The 26,292-nt window shown below is 43.4% G+C and overlaps 1 protein-coding gene across 1 annotated transcript in view; it reads right to left on the bottom strand.

Annotated features, from left to right (window-relative positions):
• Positions 1-26,292, bottom strand: part of cftr (CF transmembrane conductance regulator) — a 47,743-nt gene that overhangs the window by 13,127 nt on the left and 8,324 nt on the right. Inside the window, exons 6-20 of the mRNA XM_085412991.1 lie at positions 23,260-23,423; positions 21,883-22,008; positions 21,347-21,593; positions 20,295-20,387; positions 17,242-17,418; positions 16,582-16,773; positions 6,755-6,849; positions 6,018-6,104; positions 4,801-5,557; positions 4,523-4,654; positions 4,407-4,444; positions 2,860-3,146; positions 2,600-2,679; positions 2,037-2,187; positions 17-244 (exon numbers count right to left, since the gene is read on the bottom strand). Of these exons, the coding sequence (XP_085269117.1) occupies positions 17-244; positions 2,037-2,187; positions 2,600-2,679; positions 2,860-3,146; positions 4,407-4,444; positions 4,523-4,654; positions 4,801-5,557; positions 6,018-6,104; positions 6,755-6,849; positions 16,582-16,773; positions 17,242-17,418; positions 20,295-20,387; positions 21,347-21,593; positions 21,883-22,008; positions 23,260-23,423 (2,854 nt within the window). The remainder of the gene's footprint in view (positions 1-16; positions 245-2,036; positions 2,188-2,599; positions 2,680-2,859; positions 3,147-4,406; positions 4,445-4,522; positions 4,655-4,800; positions 5,558-6,017; positions 6,105-6,754; positions 6,850-16,581; positions 16,774-17,241; positions 17,419-20,294; positions 20,388-21,346; positions 21,594-21,882; positions 22,009-23,259; positions 23,424-26,292) is intronic.

Here is a 26,292-nt window from a genome sequence, read left to right as displayed (position 1 = left end):
GTGTAGTCACACTCACTGTTGCTTCCTGTTGCGATGAAGGCAGCAGCAGTAAAGAACACGGTGAAGAGCATGTCACAGCGGAAGAGAAACCACCGCAGAACAGACAGGTAGTGGAACCAGGCGGCCGTGTGAGTGTTCAAAGCCTTGTGGAAAAGTGTCTCAAAGTAGGTCTGGCGCTCAAATGCCCGAATTGTCCATAAACCCTTTAGTGAGAGGATGAGATGGGAGAAGATCGGGGTACGAGCTGCAAGAAAAGAAAAAAGAAAAGACTTTAAAACTCTTAATGTATAAGCACTTACTTTGTAAAACAATCCCTGCATTACATATCAGATATCAGACTGACAAATAAAAAAAACTGCTAACTAAATTTCTAAAAGGTCATTTAATTTCACTACTTGGTACCTTTTAGTTAGGTAACACTTCTGAACTAGAAAACTACAATACATATAAATTCATTAAACAAGAATCAACCTGGAAAAGTTATACTTTAGCAGCAACCCCTTCTTTGCACATCTTATGTCTTTATGGTCACAATAATTTCTTCAAGATTAAAATTCAATGGCCATGTCTGACTAGTATAAACAGAGCATAATTTCCACTGTAATTTGTCCCTGTGAATCCAGTGGGTAAAACACCAGGATGGGCTTGGAGGAAATCCCAGCTCAGCTCATTTCTCTGACCCCAGTGAGCTCTCAGCAGCTCCGGAAACATCTCAGCGTCATCACTGAAACACATATTCAGTGACAGAATCGAGGGCACAGCAGAGAGGCCCAAAAAACAGAGCGGCAACATCGTCAGCAGCTTCCTCATCCTCTGACTGTACAAACCTCCTTTCTTCTGCTCTGTCGGCCTTTAGCAACAGTGCAGTTCTTCAACTTATGACCACTAAACTAAAATGAATTTATATGTATCGTGTTGTATTGTAAGTCTCTATATTAGATACTAATTGTAAATATTTTAAACCCATTACATTTCTATTACATAGAAGTTTTGAAAGTGACCTTTACTTAAGTGCACTTAATGAGGTTGTTGATGACACAATATCTACTGTTCATGTGTGCATTAAACTGAAGCTAAAGATGGACAGCCGCCACTAGCAACACAGTACATGATGAAAATGTACTGTACTGTAATATGAAGACAACAAACAGATTTCTCTGTTACATTTATTACAAGCATCTGACTTTGAGAAAAAGTGTAGTAAATAAAGACAGACTCCTGTAGATTTGATCTCTGTAAGCCCCACGAGACTGTAATGATTATAAATGATTAAAATTACACTGCTTTGAAAATCTTCACTAATATAAACACTTTCATTATTCAGCAGGTAGGCTTGGTTTTTAAAGCCAAAAGCCAACAATCTTTTCTGATGTCTTGAGGAGCTCAAAGGAAAACAACCAAATATGAACGTTATCCAAGTCTCAATACTGGAAGAAAACTGTTCCTCTCTTTCTGAGACACCCTGTCCTCTGACTCAACTCTTCCTCTCTCATGTTTTCATGTTTCAGTGACTTTTGGCCCCTAAGCCATCTGCCAGCTTTGCCCACTGATTGTGGTTCCTTCTCAGAGGAAGCCTCCCTTTTCCTCTGTTCTCAGTATTGGTTTTCCTATTATGTTCTCACTTTTACTGATATATGTCACTACTCACTTTCATTTCTCTACTCTTTTCTGAGCCCATTTTCCCTCCCCTCAAAAAGAAAATAAAAACTCATCTTCAGGATTAAAGTCTGCAAGAGCCAGAGCTAAAGAACAGCACCCAGACATATGCCTAATAATACATCACATACAAAGCAGTAAGAACTATTTAAATAATACCATTCTGCTTTATGAAGAAGCAACGTTTTTTTCTCATTTTTTCTAGCCTCTTTTCTTACATAGGTTATTTAGACAATTTATCTCGAAAGATATTTAAACATATTATTAAACTACAGCAAATTTCTTTTCCCCCCCCTTTCTACATTTTACATTTACTGCTGGAGTCACTAAAACCTAAAACCACTGTCATCTCTAACGGCCAACAACTCTCCAATGCTCACCTTCAGCCTCCAGGACTTTGAGTTGCTGTCCAGTTCGTAGAAAGTACTTCCTGAGGAAAACATAGATAAAAGCCAATGGGAGAGCAGCAATGAAGATGTATGGCTCTATGATGGACACAGTGAAGATGGCACCGGCGACGATCAATGACACCTGGTGTTGGGAAAATATGTTAATAACAGATATGAGCAGACTTATTATTATTTGGTATTTCTGGCTTTAAAAAAAAGATGTTTTCAGTTTCCCTGTTCTTATTTTCACTGCATGTTTTCATTTTGTTTTTAATCATTTCTTTCTTTTTTATTATAATATGATTGTAAAACTTTTACAGAGGAATAAAAAACATTGTCCAATTTCTCCAGGGCAAGATTCAAAAATTTAAAGGATAAATTGAGGAAATTGAATTTTGAAATTGAATTGTCATTTATTTATTTATTCTGCTTACAATTGCACCCCATTAATCAATTTACAATGAAGAAAGAGGGAATATTTGTCGCAGTAGTTTTCAGTCACTTTTTGCAGTTCCAAAAACTCTGCATCATCATCCACAGTATTGGATAAATACCTGTATGAGGTCAAAAAGCACCAATGGCAGCATGTCATCTATGATGGCCATGTCCTTGGTGAACCTGTTCACGATCCTGGCTGAAAGAGGACAGCGAAAGTATGAAGGTGTTGTAGTAAAGGAAGATATTAATAATCAGCATTGATAATCAGATTTTGTTCTACAGGGATTCTCTACCATCATTCATTTATTTAGTGACATCATCTAGGCCATTAACCAGTAAAAATCTGTTTTACTCAAAAAGTAAAAAAGCAAAGCACCTGTTTTTATCGTGTTGAGCACAGACATGGGGGCTCTCAGCACAGAGCTAAGCATCTGTTCATGCAGTCTTTTGGACACAGTCAGTAATGTATGCACTAAAGGGAGACCCCTGAAGAATCCCAGGGCCAGAATACTGTCCGCATGGGCTACAAAGATGTAGATGATGTAATAAGCACTGGTGGGTGTCATAATAACACCGAGATGGCCAGGCGGCGACGATGCATTGGGGTGCTGCTCATCAATATAGTTGGGCGATGAAGGATTGGCGGCGTCCCTCCAGACCTCACTGTTGGATGTGAGGAATGTATAATAAATGTTACATGGAGCAATTCTTCATTATAGAATAGATCACAAAATTACCTTTTAGTGATTTCTGCATAATTGTGACCTCTAAATGTAAATTACTGATGTTAATAAACAGATATTTTTATTGCTCACTTTTGGTTACTCTCATTTACACGATTAAATAAAGCAGCAGTTAAATCAGCTCATGATAGAGAAAATTACACTTATAGTACTTTTTTTCAACTCGATTTACATGAACAGAGCGAATTCGTCGTCCCTCACTGTAACCTAAAGATGGACGGCTTTGTCTTTGTCTAGTAATTAACATGTAAGAAATAAACAATTAAATAAACAAATAAACACAAAAAATAAGTACATTTAAACCTACTGTCACATTTAAAATCAGCCGCCAGTGAAAAATAAGAAAAGTGAAAAGAAATATAAGACCTAAACACAAGTTCACTTAGAGCCATTTGACATGGATTTGATCAGAGGGTGAACTTCTGATCCATGTGGATGTCTATGTGCTAGTTTTTTATTTCTTCAAGCCAACACACTACAGCGCAACAGCCATGCATGTGTCCCCTACTCGTTAGCATGTGAATGTGCACAGCGAAAGAAATCGTCCAAGGACCACCCTTATAAGCCTCGGACATCTCTGATAAATTGACTCGAAGTTCCTATTTGATGATGCTGGAAGGAATAAATGACACAATCTGCTTGTTTTGTCACCATACGTTGGGTGGCTGTAGCACAGGTGGTAGAGCAGGTCATCTTCTGACTGGTGGTTCAAACCCTGCCTGTCTGCATGCCAAATATCCTTGGGCAAGACTACTAGCCCCAGGTTCTCTCTGATGCAGCCATCAAAGTATGAATATGTGTGAATGTTAGTTAGTAACTTAAAAAACAGCATAGAAAAGAGTCCTTGTGTGAATGTGGGATGTTAAGTGCCTCAGGAGAGTAGAAAAGCACTATATAAGAATCAGTCTGTTTACTGTATACATGGGCCCCATTTGTGTAAATGTACTTTTAACCATAGTACTCAAGTTTATGATTTACAACAAATTATTTTGTCCACCTGGCTATAGATTGGGAGCCAGTGGAAAACCAGTGATTTACAGTAAGGTCTGTAAATACTATTTAAATAGTATTTAGAGTTAACATGATCAGAAAGCTCAGAGCACACTAGCTGACTATCCAAAGACAAAGAGAAGAATCATAATCATTTTCTGTTTAAGGCAACATGAAACATGGGACTTACTCAGTAATAAGAAAAATACCGAGGACAGAGCCAGCAACCTATTTGTGAAAAGAAAACAAAATGCCGTTAATTAAATTCACACAATAACACAAAAACCCCAAATCTTTGATTTTTACCTCAATGACAGAGACAATGAAGATGAAAATGAGGACGTAGACTAAGTTCCTGTTGGTGTTTACGTAGCGTAGGTAAGTGTTCCATGAGGTAGTTTCAAAGACATTTTTGTCACGTTCATCTGCAAAACATTGCTGTCAAGAAACAGGATAGATGGGTTTTAACCATGTGGCTCACTTAACAATAATTTCTTGATTTTGGTACATAGCACAGTTTGTGAAAATATTTTTACATAATCATTTTCAGAGACATAAGAGGATAATATGTTAAAAAGCCTTACCTCCATGTCTTCTTCATCCACATCTTCACTAATGTCATAAACACTGTCCTTGGACAGGCGGCGGGAGTAAATGTCCAGGTCTGATGCAAGGCTGTACTGCGGTGTGATGGAGAGCTTTTTCCTGAAAGATGACTGCATCTGCTCTCTGCGCTCTTGGCCGCGAGCACTGGTGATGAACTCCAAGACAGACTGGCGCCGCTGCCCGCTAAGGTGCTGAAACTCATCATGGTACAGGTTACTCCTCGGAAGTGCCTCCTCTATTTGTTCATCTTCAGGCACTACAGAGAATCTTCTCTCTGGGAGTTCATCAGACCTGTCTTCCACTGTTGTGTTTCCGGTTTGTTGAGAATTCCCAATGAAGGAGAACTTGCGGGCAGCTGCCAGAGGATTAAGGATGAGTGACTGCTTGCGTTTTTCAGGGTAGCCATCACCTAGAGGATGGCTTTGAGCTGGTGCATGTCGGAAGGACTGACGAATTTGCTCTGGGCCACGGAAACCAGCGGTTTCATCAACTGAAACCCTGCGAAGAGTTTCTGTGAGAATGGATCCACGCCGCTCAGCATTGACGTTGTCATAAGCCTCAAGACCAAGAAGCAGGGAGCTGAAGTCTGGACGCTTGGCCTGCAGCTCTGAGAAGGTGCCATAGAAGTAACAATCTCCATTGTGCAGCAGAAGGATTTTGTCTGCACGCTTGAGATGCTCCAACTTGCTGGTTACTACGACACGAGTCTTGGAGGCCATAAGTTTACAGATGCAGCTGTGTGTGGATAAAAATGCGCACTTTAAAAAAAAAGTCTGACAAAGAAGGGCTTATTTCTTTCTAACAAATGCAGAATAGAAATTATAATTACCAGAAACTATAAATATCGAGCTAGTGATATGGATATTTATATGAATGTGTATTTATATATACACACATTATAAGAGTGTATATATAAATACATTTCACAACTCTAAAAGTTTACAAGCAATTTTGTCTGCTTTTCCAAAATGGAAGCTAACCAAAGACCATCCAAGCATAAAAGCGTTACTCTATAAAAAGAAAAAAGAAAGAAACACATTTCCTGAGAAGGTTACATTGTTATAAAGCAGTTATGACTCCCAACAGAAAAGAGCATTTTCAGAGACACCAAGTGTTAACCTTGACTTTGAGGTCAATTTTTAGCCTAATCACCCCGACCTCCTCTACATGAAAGACTCTCTGTTATCACACGCACTTTTCAAAGATCTCTTTTTCTGTAGCGATGTCCAGGTGGGTGAAAGGCGCATCCAGGAGGTAGAGGTCTGCATCTTTATACACAGCCCTGAGAGAGAAACACACATATTAGGTCACAGATAACAAGGAAGGTAAAGAAAATGTTCCAATTTGCTTTAAAAAAACAAAAAAGCAAACAAACAAAATTAGAGAAAGTATAAGATGCAGAAAGGCAAAGAAGAGAAGCTGGAATATATCAGTCACAGTGAATAGCTATGTTGATAGCAGAAGTTAAAAAAGTCAAGGAGTGGCTGCAAATTAACGTTAGCACACTAAACCAATAAATAATGCAGGGGAACATGAGAGTTTCTGGCTGATCCACAGAGATTTAAAAAAGCCATAAAGCTCGGGCTGTAAAAGCCACAGAAACCATAAAAAGCAGACAGCAACACACACATGAGTGATCTGTGATCCTGAGCAGCTTCTGATTAAGTACACTGATATTTATTCTTTTTGCTGGACACATATACTGTAGCTAGAGGGTTATTTTAATGTCCTTAATGTTTTATGATATTTCTTTTATGTAACCTGTTGCTATGGAAGTGCTACAGCGATGATGTAGAATTTACAGAAGAAACACACAAGTTGATACAAAAAAAGAACCAAAATCCTAACTAATGAGCAAAGGTAGTCTGTGCTGACAGACAAACAAGAGTGAATGAGGCCTGCTGACAGATGCTCAGGTGTGACAGAAACTACCTGGCAAGGCAGAGACGAGCTCTTTGACCACCACTGAGGGTCCCCCCTCCATCGATAAGATACGTCTTGTCTTTCTCGGGGAGCAAAGCGAAGTCCTGGAGAGGAAAACAGGGAAAGAGTGGGTATAACACATTAGACTGGCACATAAATACCTCAACTTCCTTGTTTTTATCCTCTGGATTTTTCATTTTTATGTACCGTTATCTTTACTCTTAACTCAAGATCTGTGGACCAAATTCAGCCCTTCTTAAATTTGAATCCAGTCCTTTTATTAGTTTAGGTTCTCAACAAATTTTGGCCTCCTAGATGCAGCTGTGGTCTGCACTGCAACACCACCAAACCAAAGAGACAAGTGCACAGTCACTGCACACACCTGCGAGCTTACACGCTAACCAACACAGAACGGCACAGCAGGCAATTTCAAAAGGTGGAAGACTCAGAACTTCTTTACCAAGCATCTCTTTGCAAGGTGATCTCTGTGTTCAAAGAACATCATCTGTGTTGTGATTTTGGAAAACTAGAAAATCAATTTTAACTTTTTATTCAAATGTCCTACCCAAAGTTTCGGTTGTAAATTTTAGGCCTACTACACAGGCTATATACAAGAACATAATGGAAAGATGTATTATTTACCTTTGTTATTTTTGGCATTAGTAAAAATACCCATACTCGCATTACTTGTCACTTGCTCATTAGTCACAGGCTGTTACAAAAGTGTTACAAGAAATGAAAGCCTGTGAAAAAAATGTTTCTGTCTGGCCATTGATGCCATCCACTCGGTTAAACTGTTTGACACCCTTGTTGTAAAGAGGGCAGAAAATGAAGTGGACGATCTTCTTCATAAAGAAGCTCATTGATTTCATGGAGCAGTGATGGCCTCATGCCTGCTCACTGAATGAATGGGCAACAATGAAACATGTCCAAGAATAAAGAAAAAAGAACAAATGCAGTCCTCAAAGTGATTATAGCTCATTTTCAAAGTTATCCTGTCTATATGCTCTCATGGGCATTTTCAAAAATCTAACTAAACAAAAGCACAAAGCATAGATGGCACATGAACACTGTCACGTAGACATATGGCAGCCAGTGATTATGAAACAGTTACAGCAACAGGAATGAAGTGACAGCACAAGTTTATCATCATTCAAACTTCCTACCTTTTAAATAGCTTCCTCTGTCTGGATAGGAGTGTATAAAGGACCAAGTTAACAAATTGTTTAACAGCTTTGTAAAATAAAGCAGTTAAATAGTAACAACAATAACAAAACACAACAAAAAAAACAACAATTAGAAATAGAAAAAAGCCTCACCTTTGACTATCAAAAAACTCTTGTAGCTAAAATGGCTTTACAGTGGGAAGAAATCAAACATTTGACACATCTCCTCAAATACAAAATAAAGGCAGAGTTTTTCTATTGTGTATCAGCCACGAGATGTGACTCCGCAGTCAATAAATATGATGGTCCCACACACGGCATGAGCTTCTCGACTGATTTCAGTAAAAGTTGTAGTTTTTTATTTTATGTAGTGTAACGATGGTTAAGTGTTACTGGACAGTGACATGTTGGTTTTCTCTGCACACTGTTGTTGTTCCTTTAAGATTCATGTTTGGTTGGGCTGCAGGAAGTAGTGAGGGTGGTGTACAGGAAGGGGTGGGGGGACCTGGTTGTTCTGTGTGTGTGCCAGGCTGAAGAGAGGTGTAGTTCGAGAGCGCTTCCCCCTGAGTTAACAACCCGCTGGCTTATGTGCCGAATAAACGGACAAACTGAGACCCCAACCGTCTGGTTCTTGTGAACGATACATTGGTGTCAGAAGTGAAGAAAGAAAAAAGAACCCCAGAACGCCCGACACCCTGTTGCTGGCGACGCTTGCTGTTACGAGACGAGGATGTTGCCGGGCAAGATTAAGAAGGAGACGGAGGAGAGGGAGGTTCGTCCGCGCTCGCCCGCCCATGGAGTGAGGGAAACGGCGCTGCGGCTGTCTGCCGAGGCTGGATTTTCTCCAGGTTTGACTAGGCTCGGGAACTGTTCGCACAGCGGCCGCGATTCCGGCGGGAAGGAGTCGACCTCGCTTGGCGCGCCGTCACGTGATGTAAACAAACATGGCGGCGCCCAGCAAGCTGCAGCGAATATAAAAACGCCTAAGTTCAGCGGCAAGACGCCATGGGAAGTGTTTATCGCACAGTTCGAGCTGTTAGCTGTCGCAGTTGGCTGGTCTGAGGAACATAAAGCTCTCCAACTGGCTTTGTGTCTGTGTGAGGATGCAGCTGCATGCCTGCTGCTGCTGACCGAGGAGCAGAGGGGAGATTATAATGCTCTGGTCGGAGCACTTCAGAGGCGCTTCGGGCAGTATAACCAACCAGTGCTGCTGAGGTCGGAGTTCCACAACAGACGCAGATTGCCAGGCGAGCCCCTCCGCATTTTGGCCCATGAAATCGAGTGCCTTTGCCGGAGGGCGTATGACAGCATGCCACCATCAGTGCAAGCGGAGTTAGCTCGGGACCAGTTCCTGCAGGCCCTGAGCCCTAAAGAGCTCCGTATGCAAACTCAGCTTGCTCGGCCAGCCACACTCAGTGCAGCCCTGGAGCTAGCGTTGGAGAGGGAGATGCTTGCAGGATCCTCTGGGGGCGCTGATGACGCACACGTGGTGAGGGCTGTGTCAGCACCTGTGGAACAGATGGAGACGCCAGCGGGCTTGTGCAGTTTGGTGCAGGCGGCTTCGCTGCAGTCGCCTTCCCCTCGGGCTGGCCCACACCGCCGACCACAGAGCTGCTGGGGATGTGGACAACCCGGACACCTCATCAGGCAGTGCCCCAAGCTTGCAGCGGTTCAGGGAAACGCCCACGGGCCCGTGTAGGCGGGAGTACACGGGCCTGGGAGAACGACATCCCCACACCACCGCCACCTCCACCCGGTGCGGCCATCGCTGTGGGCTGGACCCAGGTTGGCGGCTTTTGCCATGTTCCAGTGACGATCGCGGGGGTGTCCTGTACGGCCCTGCTGGACACGGGGTCCAATGCAACGCTGGTCCGACCCGATATTGTCCCAACCGGAGCTGCTGTGCAACCGACTAATGTGCAACTTAAGACTGTGACCGGTGATCTGGCCCCAATGAGAGGGAGGGGAGTGTTCCAGTTCAAGGTGGGGGACCTCGGTGTGTCTTATGCTGCCTGGGTGGCTGACGTGCAGGACGCCTGCATCCTTGGGCTGGATTTTTTACGAGCCATTGGTGGTGTACTGGACTTAGGCAAAGGCCTCCTCGTACTCCCTGATGGGAAGAAGGTGCCGCTTATTCCTCCCCCGGTCTGCACAGCATCTGCCGCGGCGTCCACCTCCACCGCAGAGACCCCTGCAGACCCGCCAGCAGAACAGCGAGCGGAGGAGGAGGAGGAGGAGAGGCTCTCAGCAGTGAGGAGTATCTGGTCAAAGAACTGTGAGGGGCTGACTCCACAGCAGCAAGAGAGTCTATGGCAGGTACTAAAAGAGTTTAGTGACATTTTTGCCCTGAAAGAAAGTGATGTTGGCTTGACACACTTGGTAGAGCACGTCATTGAGACCGGGGATGCCCAGCCTATTAAAGTGCGCCCCCGCCGCCTGCCCCTGGCTCATCAGGAGGCTGCAGACAGGGAGCTGTGTGAAATGATGAAGGCGGGCATCATAGAACCATCTGATAGCCCGTGGGCCTCCGCGGTGGTGATGGTGCCTAAGAAAAAAAGTCCTAGGATGCGTTTCTGTGTGGACTACAGACCACTCAACAAAGTGACGAAGAAAGACTCTTACCCCCTTCCCAGGATTGATGAGTCCCTCGACTTAGTAGCCGGGTCCTCCTGGTTTTCCACCCTGGACCTGCGGAGTGGCTACTGGCAGGTGCCACTGTCCCCGGAATCCAGACCGAAGACAGCCTTCTGCACTAACAGGGGACTATGGCAGTTCAAAGTCCTGAGTTTTGGCCTTTGCAACGCTCCTGCGACCTTCGAGAGGCTCATGGACAGTGTGCTGGCTGGCGTCCCACGGCAACGGTGTCTGGTTTACCTGGATGATCTTCTAGTGCACGGGAGCTCCTTTGATGCTGCCCTGGATGCCCTGAGACAAGTGTTGGAGAGGGTGGCGGCTGCAGGCCTGAAGCTGCATCCCGACAAGTGCCACTTCATGAGGAGGGAGGTGGAGTTTCTGGGCCACAAGCTGGGTCGTGAGGGCATCAGCACTTTGGAGGAAAAAATTCACACCATTACCGAGTGGCCCACACCAGCAGACCAGAAACAGCTCAAAAGCTTCCTAGGACTGGCGTCTTATTACAGGAGGTTTGTGAAGGGCTTTTCCTCCATAGCCGCACCACTCTTCCACCTGCTGCAGAAGGACCGTGACTTCATCTGGACCCAGGACTGTCAGCAGGCGTTCGACACCCTCCGCAGATCGCTGACAGAGTCCCCAGTCCTTGCCCCCCCTGACCCCGCCCTGCCTTTTGTCCTGGACACTGACGCAAGTAATGTGGGGCTGGGAGCGGTGTTGTCGCAGGTTGGACCGGAAGGGGAGAAGGTGGTGGCGTACTTCAGCCGGGTCCTGAACAGGAGCGAGCGGCGCTACTGTGTCACACGACGAGAGCTGTTGGCTGTGGTGGCGGGGGTGAGACACTTTAAATACTACCTGTGCGGCACAGCATTTGTTGTCAGAACTGATCATGCTGCCCTTCAGTGGCTGATGTCTTTCAGGGAGCCAGAGGGACAGGTGGCTCGCTGGCTGGAGGAGCTCCAAGCCTTCAATTTCACCGTGGAGCACAGAGCAGGGACGCACCATTCTAACGCAGACGCCCTCTCTCGCCGCCCATGTGCTGCAGCTGGCTGCCGTTACTGTGAGAAGCGAGAGGAAATAGAGCGGGAACTCACGACGGAGCAGCACAGCTCGCCTGCAGGGTTCTTCTGGTGGTGGATGCAGCGGAGTGGAGGGCACGGCAGGAACAAGACACAGACCTGCTGCCGGTCCTGCAGTGGCTGGAGAAGGGGGAGCAACCCCTTTGGGATGAGGTCACTGGGTTTTCCATCTGTACCAGGGGGCTGTGGGCCAAGTTTGCAGCTCTCAGGCTGAAGGAGGGGGTGTTGGAGCGTGCCTGGAAGGATCCTGCCACGGGGGAGGAGAGGTGGCAGGTTGTGGTGCCAAGGTCGCTGAGGTCAGCTGTGCTGGGAGCCTGCCATGGGAGCACTGGCTCTGGCCACTTTGGGGTCTCCAAGACTCTTCGCCGCCTCCGCCAGGGCTATTACTGGGGTCAACAGCGGAGGGATGTGGAGGACTTTTGCCGCAGCTGTGATGCATGTTCCTCACACAAAGGGCCACAAGACCAGTCCCGGGCTCAGCTTCAGCAGCAACCAGCAGGAGCCCCAATGGAGCGAGTAGCTGTGGACGTCATGGGCCCATTTCCTCGCACAGACAGAGGAAACCGCTATGTTCTTGTGGCCATGGACTATTTTACCAAGTGGCCGGAAGCATACGCCATCCCAGATCAGGAGGCTGAGACGGTCGCTGATGTATTAGTGGAGGGGATGTTCAGCCGCTTTGGAACAGCAGAGACCCTCCACAGTGACCAGGGGCGTAACTTTGAGTCCAAGGTATTTGCTGCCATGTGTGAACGCCTTGGGACTAAGAAAACCCGCACCACCCCACTTCACCCCCAAAGCGATGGGCTGGTGGAAAGGTTTAACAGGACGCTGGCCCAGCAGCTAGCCATCCTTACCTCAGAACACCAACGGGACTGGGATTACCATCTTCCCCTTACCCTCATGGCCTACAGGTCGGCAGTGCAGGACTCCACCCAATGTACGCCTGCCCTGCTCATGTTAGGGAGAGAGCTGAGAACTCCTGCAGAGTTGGCTTTTGGGAAACCCCCGGACGCGCCAGAGGCACCACCGGGCCGGGACTACGCAAGGAAGCTGCAGGACCGGCTGGATTCTGCACATTCCTACGCCCGAGAGCAGCTGGCGAAGGCAGGCCTGCGCCAAAAGAGGAATTACGACATCACCACTAAAGGGAGGCACTTCCGTGCTGGGGAGCTGGTGTGGGTCTACAGCCCAAAGAGGAAGAAGGGACGGTGTCCTAAACTGGATAGCAGCTGGGTGGGGCCTTGCAGCGTCCTAGAGCGAGTGGGGGAGGTTGTTTACAGGGTGCAGTTGCCTCCTAGGGGGAGGATAGTAGCGCTGCACAGAGACCGGATGGCCCCCTACAGAGGACAGTCCCTCCCCTCCTTTCCAGAGGGACGTGTACAGAGCGTCCATGACCCTGCTCAGAGGGGCCCCCGACCGGGGCTGCGTTCCCCCCCCTCGGACTCTTCACCCCAAAGCCCCGAAGCTCCGCGTCCTCCTCAGGGGCTAGGGAGGTCAAGGAGGGAACGTAGGCTACCGCCCCGCCTCAGAGACTGTGTCGTTCCCTCGGGGACGAGGAACTTATTGCTGGGGGGGCAGTGTAACGATGGTTAAGTGTTACTGGACAGTGACATGTTGGTTTTCTCTGCACACTGTTGTTGTTCCTTTAAGATTCATGTTTGGTTGGGCTGCAGGAAGTAGTGAGGGTGGTGTACAGGAAGGGGTGGGGGGACCTGGTTGTTCTGTGTGTGTGCCAGGCTGAAGAGAGGTGTAGTTCGAGAGCGCTTCCCCCTGAGTTAACAACCCGCTGGCTTATGTGCCGAATAAACGGACAAACTGAGACCCCAACCGTCTGGTTCTTGTGAACGTTACAGTAGTTTATATTTTGCACATTGCTTTAGCCAAGGCTAATGTGTCACGCTAAAAGTCTAACTGATCAGTTTAGCACAGCTTGAAATGACTTTTTCAGTGAAAGAAGGAATCAGTTTTCAGTGTCTGGAGCATCAGCCTTTGTGCATTTAATTATTGTTCAGGGTCAGATCTGTCCTGCTGCTTCTGCACTGGTCCAAGACAGTTAATGTTTCCATATGGAGTAGTATAGGTATAGTATAGTATAGTAGCATATCAGGGTCTTATTTTATTAACTTCTGGCATTGCATTGAGACAACTTTCAGAAAAATGAAATTTGATGGAAGTTATTTTTGTGTGTTCTACTACCTGGTGTTCCTTCCAGCTGATGCCATGGATATATTCAACAAATCAGAAAGCAAAATCACACCAAACCTTTGAGTAATGTATGTTCAAAAACTGACACTTCTAAGTTGTGTTTGTGTGGGGTTTTTTTGTTTGTTTTTTTAAATCTCACTGCCTCAGATCCAATGCTCGTCCATCCAGCTTGTTGTGAGCTGAAAGGCTTGTATTGCATCCCAGTGACATAATGTGAGATTTCCACAGTAACAGAGGAGACATTATTCTGCTGGAGGTCCGTCACTCAACACTGAGGCTTTATGAGAGAGTACATGTGTCAGAGTTAGAGACAAGCATAGAGTTTGCAAGTATGCAAGTATTTGTGTTTGTGGGACACATAATTGGTGTAAATGTGGACTGGTGAAACCTGAGCCATCGCGATGCCCTGCAGTGGCTCCACACAGGCAGCTTAGCAGAGAGAATCAGATCACTGACTAAGAAAAGACTTAAAAAAAAAAAAAAGCTGGCAAAGATTTCACTCTGCTGAAAACAGATTTTTTTAGTATGTAGTCACATTTTCAATCCAGTAATGCTGCCATACTTTCAGTGACTCAGCTTGTGATATGTTTACAGTAGGGTGAACAGATCTCAGCATACTAAATGTGGACAAACACATCATTTTAATTTTAATTTAAAAAATAAACTGTTATCAGAGTGTCATGTAGCATGTACAGGTGAAAGCTTATTTTTATATATTGGTGATTCAATACAATAAGGAAAAAAGTTGTCTGAAATTTGTTCTTGGTCTCGTGCAATTGTTTGTTTATACTCCCATATTCTCTTTTTGTATTTTTCTTAGCTTATCTCCTTCCTATTAAGAGTTTTGGGGGTTTAGCTTGGCTGTATGCGCAGATTGGCACCATATCTAAAAATTTTAATCCAATGACGACACACATGTCACCTCACACCACACACTTCCCTCCCTGTGCGAAGCTGACAAATTACTCAAGCAAACCATTTTCTCAGAATATACTGCCATTTTCAGTTCAGTTTTACTTTTATAGTGCCTTATTTTCTTTATACTTGTGTTTATGGTACTCTCCTTCACATTTGACAAAACAAGCTTGTGATTTCTGGGAATTTGTAACTTTCCCTGATGGGTTTGGCATTAGACAAGATAATCTTCTCCTGACTATGGTTAAAAAGCCTTCACTTGATATACATTGTGTAAAAACCAGAGTTTAGAAATGTGCATGTTCAGCAGAATCAGCCAAAAATTAGGGACATTGTCTCAAGATTTGGAAAAGGGGGACAAGTAATAAAAATGCTGTGCAGTCCCACATAAAGAGGGATATCTTGTCACCTGAGTTCATTGACAGTTTACTTCTTCTCCTCTGAGAACAGCAGTCTGGTCAGTTCTTCTTATTTACCAGTAAGAAGCTATCTTAGTGGTTAAAAAGTATCAAAATATCAAGACACTGTCAAATTGTTGCTACATGCCAACAACTATTATCATCCATATTCTGAGAAAGCTCTGAATAGTATGCACCTCTGGTCAGCTTCCAGTGTGGCTGCCATTTTTAGGAAGTCCCATTATGGCCACTTGTTTGCTTGTAATTTCACTATGAACTTCAAACATGTGGCAATAGCTGGATCTGCAGCTTGACGCAGAGGTTTTAGTGCAAGAGTCCAAAGTTTTCAAGCCTGAAGGTGTAGTCACGACAGGACTATCATGACAATATCCTCACTTTGCAAACGTTTGTCACTTGATCCACAGACAGACCCGTGCTTGTGTTATGCCAAAGAGACAACTGAATGTAAAAGTGAAACTGCTGACTTCTCAGTCCATCTACATTTCCACTCAGCCATGGCCATGACCTCTGGGCAGTGGCCTAAACAATGAAACTCTCCCTTATGCTAATTCCAAACAAATAAATATTTTTAAAACAGAAATTTTCTGCTGTAATTTAAAAAAAGAAAAAAAATACACATTCATTTGAGCAGGTTTTTGAAAATATCTTCACCCACATGAAAACAAGCACACAAAAACACTGCAAAAAAAGAAAAAAGGAGCCAAAGCAACAGGTGGCAAAATAACCCTAACTACAAAAAATCCCAACCAATCAGAACACAAAGAACCACAACACAATGCGCAGCCTGACATTAAGAGAGGAGATAAAGGTGCTCCAAGACAAAACCTTTGTTTTCCAGAATGGAGATTTTTTTTTTTCTTTTCAGTGGCTACAAACATATTTCACGTGTTAAAACACAGAGGAAAAAGCTACGTTTACCAAATTACCATAAACATGTGGGCATTCCATTTGATCTCTCCAGTCAGAATTTTTTTAAATCCCAGTTGGAATTTTTTACTGGAATGGCCTCTAAAGGTGGAAAGCCAGAGTAGCCCCACCAACTCTGATTTAATTATATAATTATCCAAGATAGCAGTAGCACACGTAGCATTGGTAATTTGTACTGCCACAGCTGTGCATTTGTAACTAACTAAATAAGCCATTAGCAGAGCACTGGCCAGGCTGTACCCATGAACTTGCTGCTTTAAAAAAACACAACAAAACTGAAAACCCGGCACTTGGGTGCACTGCTAGTAATGCATGAACTGCACATGTTACTTTGTGGTTTTTTGCAATAAGTACCAGGTTATCTGTATTCTGCATGAACAGCTACAGCCACCATGACTGAACAAGACAAATACAATTCCATGTTTGCAAAACAAAAGACACAAAGAAAAAGCAGCGAAAGAGAATGAAAGGAATGAAAGGAATAAAGGTACCTCTTCCAGCTGGCAGGCCTGAATAACAGAATTGTAGCGGTATTCATCATAGGTCAGGCCAAACAGGATGTTGTCACGAATCGTCCCTGGCATAATCCAAGAAGTCTGGGGTGAGAAGGAAATGCGACCACTGTGTCTAATTTTACCCTCTGTTGGCACCAGTTCTCCCAGAATCATCATGAGCAGGGAACTCTGAAGGAAACAGGAGAGCATGGTCACACTTTATTCTTCTTCATCTAACTGTGTTCTCAACTCAAGGAATATGGAGTGAGTCATCATGTTTCTTTCATTGCTCAAGGGAAACTGGCATTTATTGCATGTAATTATTTATGAGCCAATATTAAGCTATTATGACAGTGAAGGTTGCAAATAAACTTGCCTTATTCAATTTGTTGCATTATTGTTACATTATTCATTTACTATTGTTTCAAACGTGTGTTGCCAAGTTGCACAGTAGCTTCTTAAGGACAGATAGATTATGCACAAGAACACATCTAATACGGCTGAGGGGTGTTTCTTCCATCTCTTCTTTAATTTGCATTTATTGTCCATTAAATTAAAATTATTTACCAACATCAATATATTGACAAAAAGCAGAAAGACATATCGGTCAGACTCCAGTGACTCCCTAACCAGAATTTAATTTGACTGAAATCCTACCTTTCCTGAGCCAGTGGATCCAGCCACAGCGAGCATCTGGCCTTTGTCGAGGTGCAGGCTGATGTTTCTGAGCACAGGGGTGACATAGAGATTGGTGAAGAATAGCCCGGGGTCACCGTTCAGGTGTCCATTTGCTTTGCTCTCCTGCTGGATCTTCTCAAACAACTCACCGATACGCTGTAAAGGAGTTCATAGGCAGTTACTAAACATGATATCTGTATGTGGCAAAAGATTGTTTATCATTTACTTTCTGCATATTAAGATTTCTTAAACAATTTAATACAAAAGAGTTCATTTTCTACACTTTAAGGTGACTTTCATAATCAAACATCTCCTTTTAATGTATTATAGTGAATCATGTGACACTTTCATTTACAAGACTCTGTGTACCTGCACACGGCATGCATGTTTCTGTTTTTCATTTTGTTGATAAAACTGCTTGCTTCAAGGCTGAGTGACTGTGTCCATCATGCTGTGCTCTCAGGCAGTGACACTAGAATAAACTACTGCTTTTAAGATTAGGGTTAAAACTTTCCTTTTTGCTAAAGCATACAGTTAGGCTGGATCAGGTGACCCTGAATCCTCCCTTAGTTATGCTGCAGTAGGCATAGGCTGCTGGGGGATTCCCATGATGCATTGAGTTTTTCCTTTTCAGTCACCTTTTTCACTCACTATGTGTTAATAGACCGCTCTGCATTGAATCGCACTTGTTATTAATCTCTGTCTCTTCCACAGCATGTCTTCTGCTGTTTTCCTTCTCTCACCCCAACTGGTCGGAGCAGATGGCGCCGCCCCTCCCTCAGCCTAGTTCTGCCAGAGGTTTCTTCCTGTTAAAAGGGAGTTTTTCCTTCCCACTGTCGCCAAAGTTCTTGCTCATAGGGGGTCATATGATTGTTGGGTTTTTCTCTGTAGGTATTATTGTAGGGTCTGCCTTACAATATAAACCACCTTGAGGAGACTGTTGTTTTGATTTGGCGCTTTATAAATAACATTGAATTGAATTACTGTGAGGAATTTGATTCTCCAAGGACAGAAGAAGACTCCCAGGGTCTCACAATGGCCTTATATCACCTCATCGGTCTTTACGTCTGTAAAGATTAATGGGCGACGCCTCTCACTGCTAGAAGAGGGGAACTCTGCTCGACTGCCTGGCTTAATCATTGACCTCTGTGACATTTTATGGGTCACCGTACCTCTAATGCCAGTTTGCGCTCTGGTTATATAGGTTTGTCTGTGTGATTCTCATTCTAATGAGGTGATGTGCACCCTGCCAGCAGTAAAGAAAGGCAACACCCATTCCATTCAACTGCGAATGGCACATTCCAGGAAGAGGTGAAAGCCGGGGGAGAATCTGATTTGATCTCATCAAGAGTTCAGAGTTGTGTTTCCAGCAAAGTTTCCAGTATAGTGACAACACCTGGATAATTAATTAGGCAAAGTGACATGGGAAAAAACCCCAGCTCGATGTTCTTTTTCTCACGGTATTGCATGGTCAATGAATCACACCTGTTAGATTAAGTTTACTGTCTGAGCTTATAGATAAGATTATACTGCTGTCTCCCAGCAATGGTGAGGAATTAACTATTACACCTGGAATTACTGTAGGGGCTGTCAAAATTTGACTTCTTCAAACATGCGATTGTCCCAACCTTGTATTAACACACAGATAAGAGTCAATGTATTACAGCTTGACTGATGATGTTTGGGACTAGTAGTGACTGTTGACATCTGACTCAGATAATGATATATTTGGATTTACCCACCTCCTTCTAAACACACACACACACACACACACACACACACACACACACACACACACACACACACACACACACACACACACACACACACACGCACACACACACACAGAGCAGTACATCACAAAAAGCAGAATACTGGACACCTGTACCAACATATCAATTACATTTTATTTCTAAGCCAACTAAAAAACAGATCTTTGATGTTTCTGTCCAAAACTTCTTTATACTTATCATCTTACTTATACATTCAGCTCAACCAGCCTTCCAGAGCCAGTTTCTGCCAAAGATCTCTGTTAAAAAGGAATTCTTCTTCTTTACTGTAACCAGCTGCTTTGCTCCCTAATTAAACTCAATGCATTACCCTTGCAATTAGAAAATGACTGTATATTGCTTTTGTGGGATGGTTCAAGGAGAAAGCCTTTTATGTCTGAGAAGAACACGACAGCACTGCTTCAGTTTGCAAAGTTGTGTTGAACAAACCATGAGATTGGAACAAAGTCCTTAGAACATACAGGACCAAAGTAGAGATATTTGGCCATAATGTTTTGCGCAATGTGTGGAGAAAACCAAAAATAGTATATCAGCACAAACATTCACAGAAAGTGTTAGCACAGGGGAAAGGGGTTGATTTGGGTTTAGTTTGCAGCCATGAGACCGGAGCCCCTTGCAGTCATTGAGTTGACTGTGAACTCTTCTGTATACCGAAGTGTTGCAGAGTCAAATGTCAGAACAGTAGATCAGTCCAGGTAAAGCTCTGAGTCCAAAATCTCAATGAACTGTGGCAATATTGTAAAAGAGGGTAGGCCAAAATTTCCCCAGAATGATATAAACTGACAAACCTATATAGACATATATTTTAGTACTTGGAGCTATTGTCGTTAACAGGACAATTTGGCAAACAGCAAACTGGTTTTTGCCCATTTTGTTTTTGATCTTCTTTTATTCCACCTTCTTTTCAAGGGTAAAGAATAACTGGTTTGTTGAACAGAAGTTTAACATGGCTTCACTCAACTCAAATTCCCTCCACAGTCACCAGACCTCAGTGCAACAGAGCTGTGATCAAATCATGGATGTGCAACCAGTAATGGTGAAATGGCAGGTGAGCGCATGTCATAATATACAATTTATTTATATAACATGATGACAATGATGCCATAATCCAGATACTCCTGATTGTGTGTATTATGTTACGGTTAAATGTCTCACATCAGACAAGTGTGTTGATTCTGCCTTTGCAGTAAGTAGCAGAAGCATTCACTTTCTTTTAGGCTCAACAAATGGACGTAAACAGACCTCATCCCAGGATGCGGACACATTGACCAACTCCAGTTCTGAGGTGGTGAGGTTATACTCCAGTCCACTGTATTCTTCCTTCATCAGGAAATCCTGAAGAGAAAAAAATACATTTAAATTATAAAATGCATTTAACTTATACAGAGTTTTTCTGTTATAGGCGTATAAAGACTGAAAAATTCTGGATTCATTATGCTGATGATTGTTAGCAAAGTTATTGTCACGGTACTGGGCCATGAGGCCCAGGGTTTAACTTCTAATGCATATTTTTGTATCCACATGTGTAGTTTAACGCATCTAGTTGTTTTCTAGTTTACAGTTTAGTCCTTGGTTTCTTAGTCCCTTTTGTCATCTCTCCCTGGTCCGTGTGTCTAGCTGTCATGTTTCATGTCTCTGGTTAGGTTAAGTTCATGTTCTATCTCCATGTCTATGTCTCTGTGTTTCCTGTTTTATTTTGAAAGAGTATGGTGTTCTTTGCTCATTGTAGTTAGTGTTACTCTCCCCTGTATTGCCATTATGTTTCACTCTAGTCAGCTGTGTTCTCGTGTGTCTCCACACACCTCATGTGTGTATTTAAGTCCTCAGTCTTCCTTTGTTCGTCGCCGCGTCGTCTGTTCAACTTCCCCCATGTTACGCCAGGTTTCAGGACTCTGTGCTGGTCATGTCCATGTTGCTTACGTGTATGCATTTCATAGTTCTTTGTTGTTCCAGCACAGAGTCCTGTTCATAGTAATCTCCGTCATATGCATCGTTGTCACCCTGTCTTCGCTTTCCCTGCTGTCTGAGTTAAGTGTCAGTTCTTAGTTTTCCCAGTTCAGCTTCTAGTTTAGTTTTGCCTCTGTGCTTTCTGTTGTTTGCCACGTTAATCAGCCCAAATAAAGGCTCGCTTTTCGTTTCAAGTTCAGTACTGTCTCCTCGTCTATGTCTGCACCTGGAACCTCACACTCCCACACACGGTCCACCCGCCGCAGACCGTGACAGTTATAACATGTGTAGGATCATTAAAAGCATTTGGATGACAAGCATCTATCTCACCACATCTCTCAACCTACCTCAATCTTGTGGAGTAGTGTCATTGTGTCGTACCACATCTGGAGGGAACCTGGAAACTGGCGGGTCAGTGTCATTCTTAACACCATGAAGTAGGAGGCTGTGGTGAAAATTCGACGCAGGATGATGCCTTTACTGAGTGCATATGGTATAATCGCTGAGAGGATAACAAAGATGGCAGAGAAGAAGTATGACGCGCTGTAGAAGTAACGGAGAGATCCAATCTTTCTCGTCAGTGTCATCTCATCCCTGCGGAGGAAAGTGAAAATGGAAGAAAGAACAAAGGGTTTTCATCAAAAAAGGGAACTATACACAAAAATATATGTTCTAACCTAACTAACACATTAGATTACTAACAGTAGGATGCTCGAATTACTTTAGCAAATTTCATTATGGTAAAAAAAAAAAAACCTGACAAAGTGTTACAGTTAGCTTCAAATGGCACAATTTAACCTTGTTTTCTCAATAATAAAAAAGCTGTTGTGAGAGTTATTCTCTGTGTGTGGCAGGATGTGTTTTATATGTGGTGGTGTCTTACTGCCTGATGTTCTTGATGATATTTTCCATCACTTCCTCCCAGCCGTACGCCTTCACAGAGTGAATGTTCTCTATAATCTCTGTGGTGAGAGCTAGGCGGCGGCTAGTCATAGGCGCTCTGTTCGCCCTGTTCAAAGGAGAAAGTTTTACCAGAACACCAACACAATTTTATAGCAAGGAGCATCAGAGGATCCACCTATGCATGCATGAACATTCTCAAGTTTCTGTTTATATATGGACCTGTGCCATTTTTGTTGTTTCTGGACAGTGTTAGTGTTCACATTTGGAAAACTACTGAGAGTATAAAAGTTTTATTCACTGCTAACCAGCTATAAACAGCTACTCAATTCTCATTTCCCTCATTTTCCCTACTGGCAGTCTCCCTAGGCAGGCTACGTTATGGCTTTAAGAGAATATCCAACTCCACTGTCTTGGACCACAGCTAGTGAGGGTAGTTCTTGTTCTGAGAACCAAAGCGAACTGGAGAGCCACTCAAACCAGAACATTCAGCAAGTGAAGAACTAATTCATGCATTGCTATTTTGAGCTTACCAAGTCTGTGGAACATAACACAGACTACAGTTACCAGCTACTGTCCAAGTTGATGGAGTTGAAGTTCATTTGTAGGATGAGACTCTTTATAGTGGGAGGTGATTAAGATTCCATCTATCCAATTTGTTCCACTTACTAAATTCAGGGTGGCTGGAGTGAGAGGCGGGGTATAACTTGGACTGTAGGAGGAAGCCCCACTACATGGGAGAGAACCCACACAGACGTGGGGCGGAAATGCCAGATTTTACTCCAGGACCTTCTTACCTTAAGCTGTCAGGCAACAATGCTACCCACAGCACCAATGTGTTGCCCACTGATTAATATTACTGCAGTACTTGTTACAAACTACCAGAGATAAAATATCTGGAGAGTAGAGTGGCTGTAGTTCAGGAGGTAGAACAGGTCATCTATTAATCTAAGGGATGCTAGTCTGATCCTCGGCTTGGGCAAGATACCAACCCCACGCTGCTCTCTGATGCATCCATCAGAATATACATGTGTGCTAATGTTAGACAGATAGCACTTAGGTAGAACAAATGCTAATGTGAATGAGGCAAGTTATGTAAAGTACTTTGAGTACTCAGAGTAGAAAAGCACTGTATAAGAACCAGTCCATTTACCATAAATTGAACTGTGACTTGTTCAAGAACGCTAGCATGCCTGCTTTTGTGGCACACAGCTCTACTGCTACAAAGTGAAACTAATATTTTTAATATTTGGAGAGAAAAACACACATTGCAAGACAGAAGACACAAATACAAGTGTATATTGATATGTAATAGGGTAGATGTCCAATACTAAAAGTGTGTCTGGTTGTGCTTTACTACCGATGAGGTGCCATCTTGGTGGAGAGCCAGGCCTGGACGATGCCCATCAGAGTCAGTGCTGCAAGGCCACAGAAGCCGTTCACCTCAATCAGCTCCCAGACCAGACCCACACACAATATACACTGCAGAGGGGTGATCCATATAAAATGTGCCAGACCCAAACTCTGTACACACAAAGTACACAGAAATTAAATTAGTGTACATGTAAGATGACAATGTGACGATACAAAAGGGCTATTTTACAATTGATCAGTGCGCGCGCGCGTGTGTGTGTGTGTGTTTACCAAACAATCATTGCTTTAAAAAAATGGTATCTGACAGGTTAACTGAGGGCTATAACTAGGATCAACATAATAACAGAAAGCTAGCAAAAACAGAAACAGTGTTTTTGTACAAAGAGGAAAGTTGACCACACTACGGGACAATAAAGCATATCGCTTAATGTTATGAAATAGTATTTGAGAAAGAGGTCCACTGAAAATTACATAAATAAAGGTTCAATCAGTACACATGCACAATCAATATTACATTGTGATATATATTCTTTTAGATGGTTCCCTGGAAAGACTTTATTGCGCATTATTAAAATGTTAATAATTTATGACTGAATTGAATCCAAGCTGACTGAAGGAGTGAATACACAGTTCTCAATAAACACTGCGGATATGGAATAACTAGTCAATTTTCATAAGTGACTTTGCCAATTTCAGACACTTTCATATTGGAAATACTCAGAGTGGTTTTGGTGAAGGAGCTTCCTAGATACTGTGTGCAGGAGGCAACACAAATGAAGGCACTGGAATACTGGCGGTGTAATTCACGCATCAGTGCAATCCAAAATCACACAGGGAACTGGTAGGTTCAAGACCACATGATGTCCAATCATTCTGATGGGACCGGATTCTCACATGTAAGGCAAGTCCTAAAAACATTGAATCCATCTAATCTATTAATCTCAGCTCTCACTTTACTTGGGTCCTTTCATCCACTCAGCTGCAACTTTCATCTTGTTATTCCACACTCATGTAAGAACTACTACACAAGGTACCACTGTACCACCTTTACACAAGCCACATTCGAGCCAGGTGATAATTGTTCCAACGCAGGTTGCATAGTGTTTCCACATTCAACACCTCAGTGAGAGCCAAGACAAACATGCATACATAATCATGAGTTTCCAACACTGATGCGCAGGTAATACTTGCTTATGTACTAACACTACACTGTATATAGTAATGCACTGTTCTTTTGTCCTCTGTATGGATAACACAGTTAGTGTTGCCTAATAAAACACATTCACTGAAGTCAGTGACGATGTGAATTCTTGTTCCCCTTATCCTGGCAGAGACAACTCCTCCCATCTTCTTCTGAATGGAAAACTACTGTATTATTTCTATGAATAATCTCACATTTCATTCACTTTTCAACAGAGTTGTATTAACTTAAAATTTTCATGCCCCACTGGTTTCTAGCACATTTTTTTTTTATTTGTGTGAGGATGTTCTAATTAAAACACTATCTTCTTCTTCTTTCAGGTCCTCCCTTCAGAGAACACCACAGCAGATCATCTGCCTCCTGCCTCCATCTCACCCTATCGCTCTTCTGTCACACCAACCCTCTGCATGTTCTCCTTCACTACATCCATGAATCTTCTCTAAGGTATTCCTCCTTTTCACCAGCCGGGCTGCTCCATTATGAGCATTCTTTGTCCAATATATCCACCATCCCTCATCTGCACATGTCCAAAAATCTCAATCCTGCCTAACACTAACTTTGTCTCCAACATGCTTAACCTGAGCTGTCCCTCTGATATAATCACTTACCTGTTACCTGGTCATCCTGGTCTCTCCCAGTGATAATCCAGTTCTGCCTCCTGTTATTTTGTTTCGTTTTGTTAGTGCTATCCTCTCCAAACCATACATCATAGCAGGTCTCACTACCATCTTGTAAACCTTACCTTTCACTCTTGCTGCTATACTGGTATCACACATCACCCTTGACACTCATCTCCATCTACTCCACCCTCCCTGCACCCTCTTCTTCATCTCTCTTGTGCAATGTTCACTGTTTTAGATGGCTGACTCCAGGTATTTAAACTCATATACCTTTGCTACCTCTGCTCCTTACAGCTTCACAGTTTCACCTGTCTTCTTGTCATTCACACACATGTATTCTGTCTTGCTTCAACTGAATTCCATTCCTCTTCTCTCTAGAGCATACCTCCACCTCTCCAGGCTCTTTTCCACCTGTTCCCTACTCTCACTACAGATAACAATGTCAACTGCAAACATCATAATCTATAGACACTCAGTTGTGACTTCATCTGTCATCTCGTCATCACCTCTGAAGCAAGAAAGGGATCCGGCATGGTTACAAATATAATCCTACGTCCACTTTGAACCTATCTGTAACTCCTACCGCACATCTCATCACTATCACAATTTTAGCACCAACTTCACAAACCTTTCTGCCTCTCTGGTCTTCCTCATGCAGGACCACAGCCCCTCCTTTTTTAGCACCCTACCATATGCTTTCTCTAAATCTACAAAGACACAGTGCAACTCTTTCTCCAATCATCAAGACTCTCAAAGCAAACATCCCTGTAATCTATCTTTAACAACTCTTTCTCTTATCTTCATAATATGTCTTATCAGCCTTATCTCTCTATAGTTGTTACAGCTCAACACATAACCCTTGTTCTTCAGTACCAGTACACCCCATTCCTTAGGCATCCTCTCATTCCAAGTTTGTGTTAAACAGTCCAATGCCCTCTCTAATGGAGACCACCTCCACAGTTATGTCATCTGAACCTTTTCACTCATGTCTTTACAGTTTTACATTTCACCCTCACTAATCATCTGCACTTCCTGAATCACTAACTGTCCTCCATCTGTCTTTCTCTCTCATTTTCTTTATTCATCAGCGTCTCACAGTGCTCCTTCCATCTACTCAGCACACTCTCTTCACTTGTTAGTACATTTATATTTCTATTCTTAATCATTCTATCCTGCTGCACATCCTTTCCAGCTCAAT

Source organism: Rhamphochromis longiceps, linkage group LG7, assembly GCF_057381845.1.
Source record: "Rhamphochromis longiceps isolate RC_006_pf linkage group LG7, R_longiceps_female_GT1.1, whole genome shotgun sequence".
Lineage (NCBI taxonomy): Eukaryota > Metazoa > Chordata > Actinopteri > Cichliformes > Cichlidae > Rhamphochromis > Rhamphochromis longiceps.
Note: the sequence above shows the minus strand (reverse complement) of the source record. Positions and strands in the feature narration are given on the sequence as shown.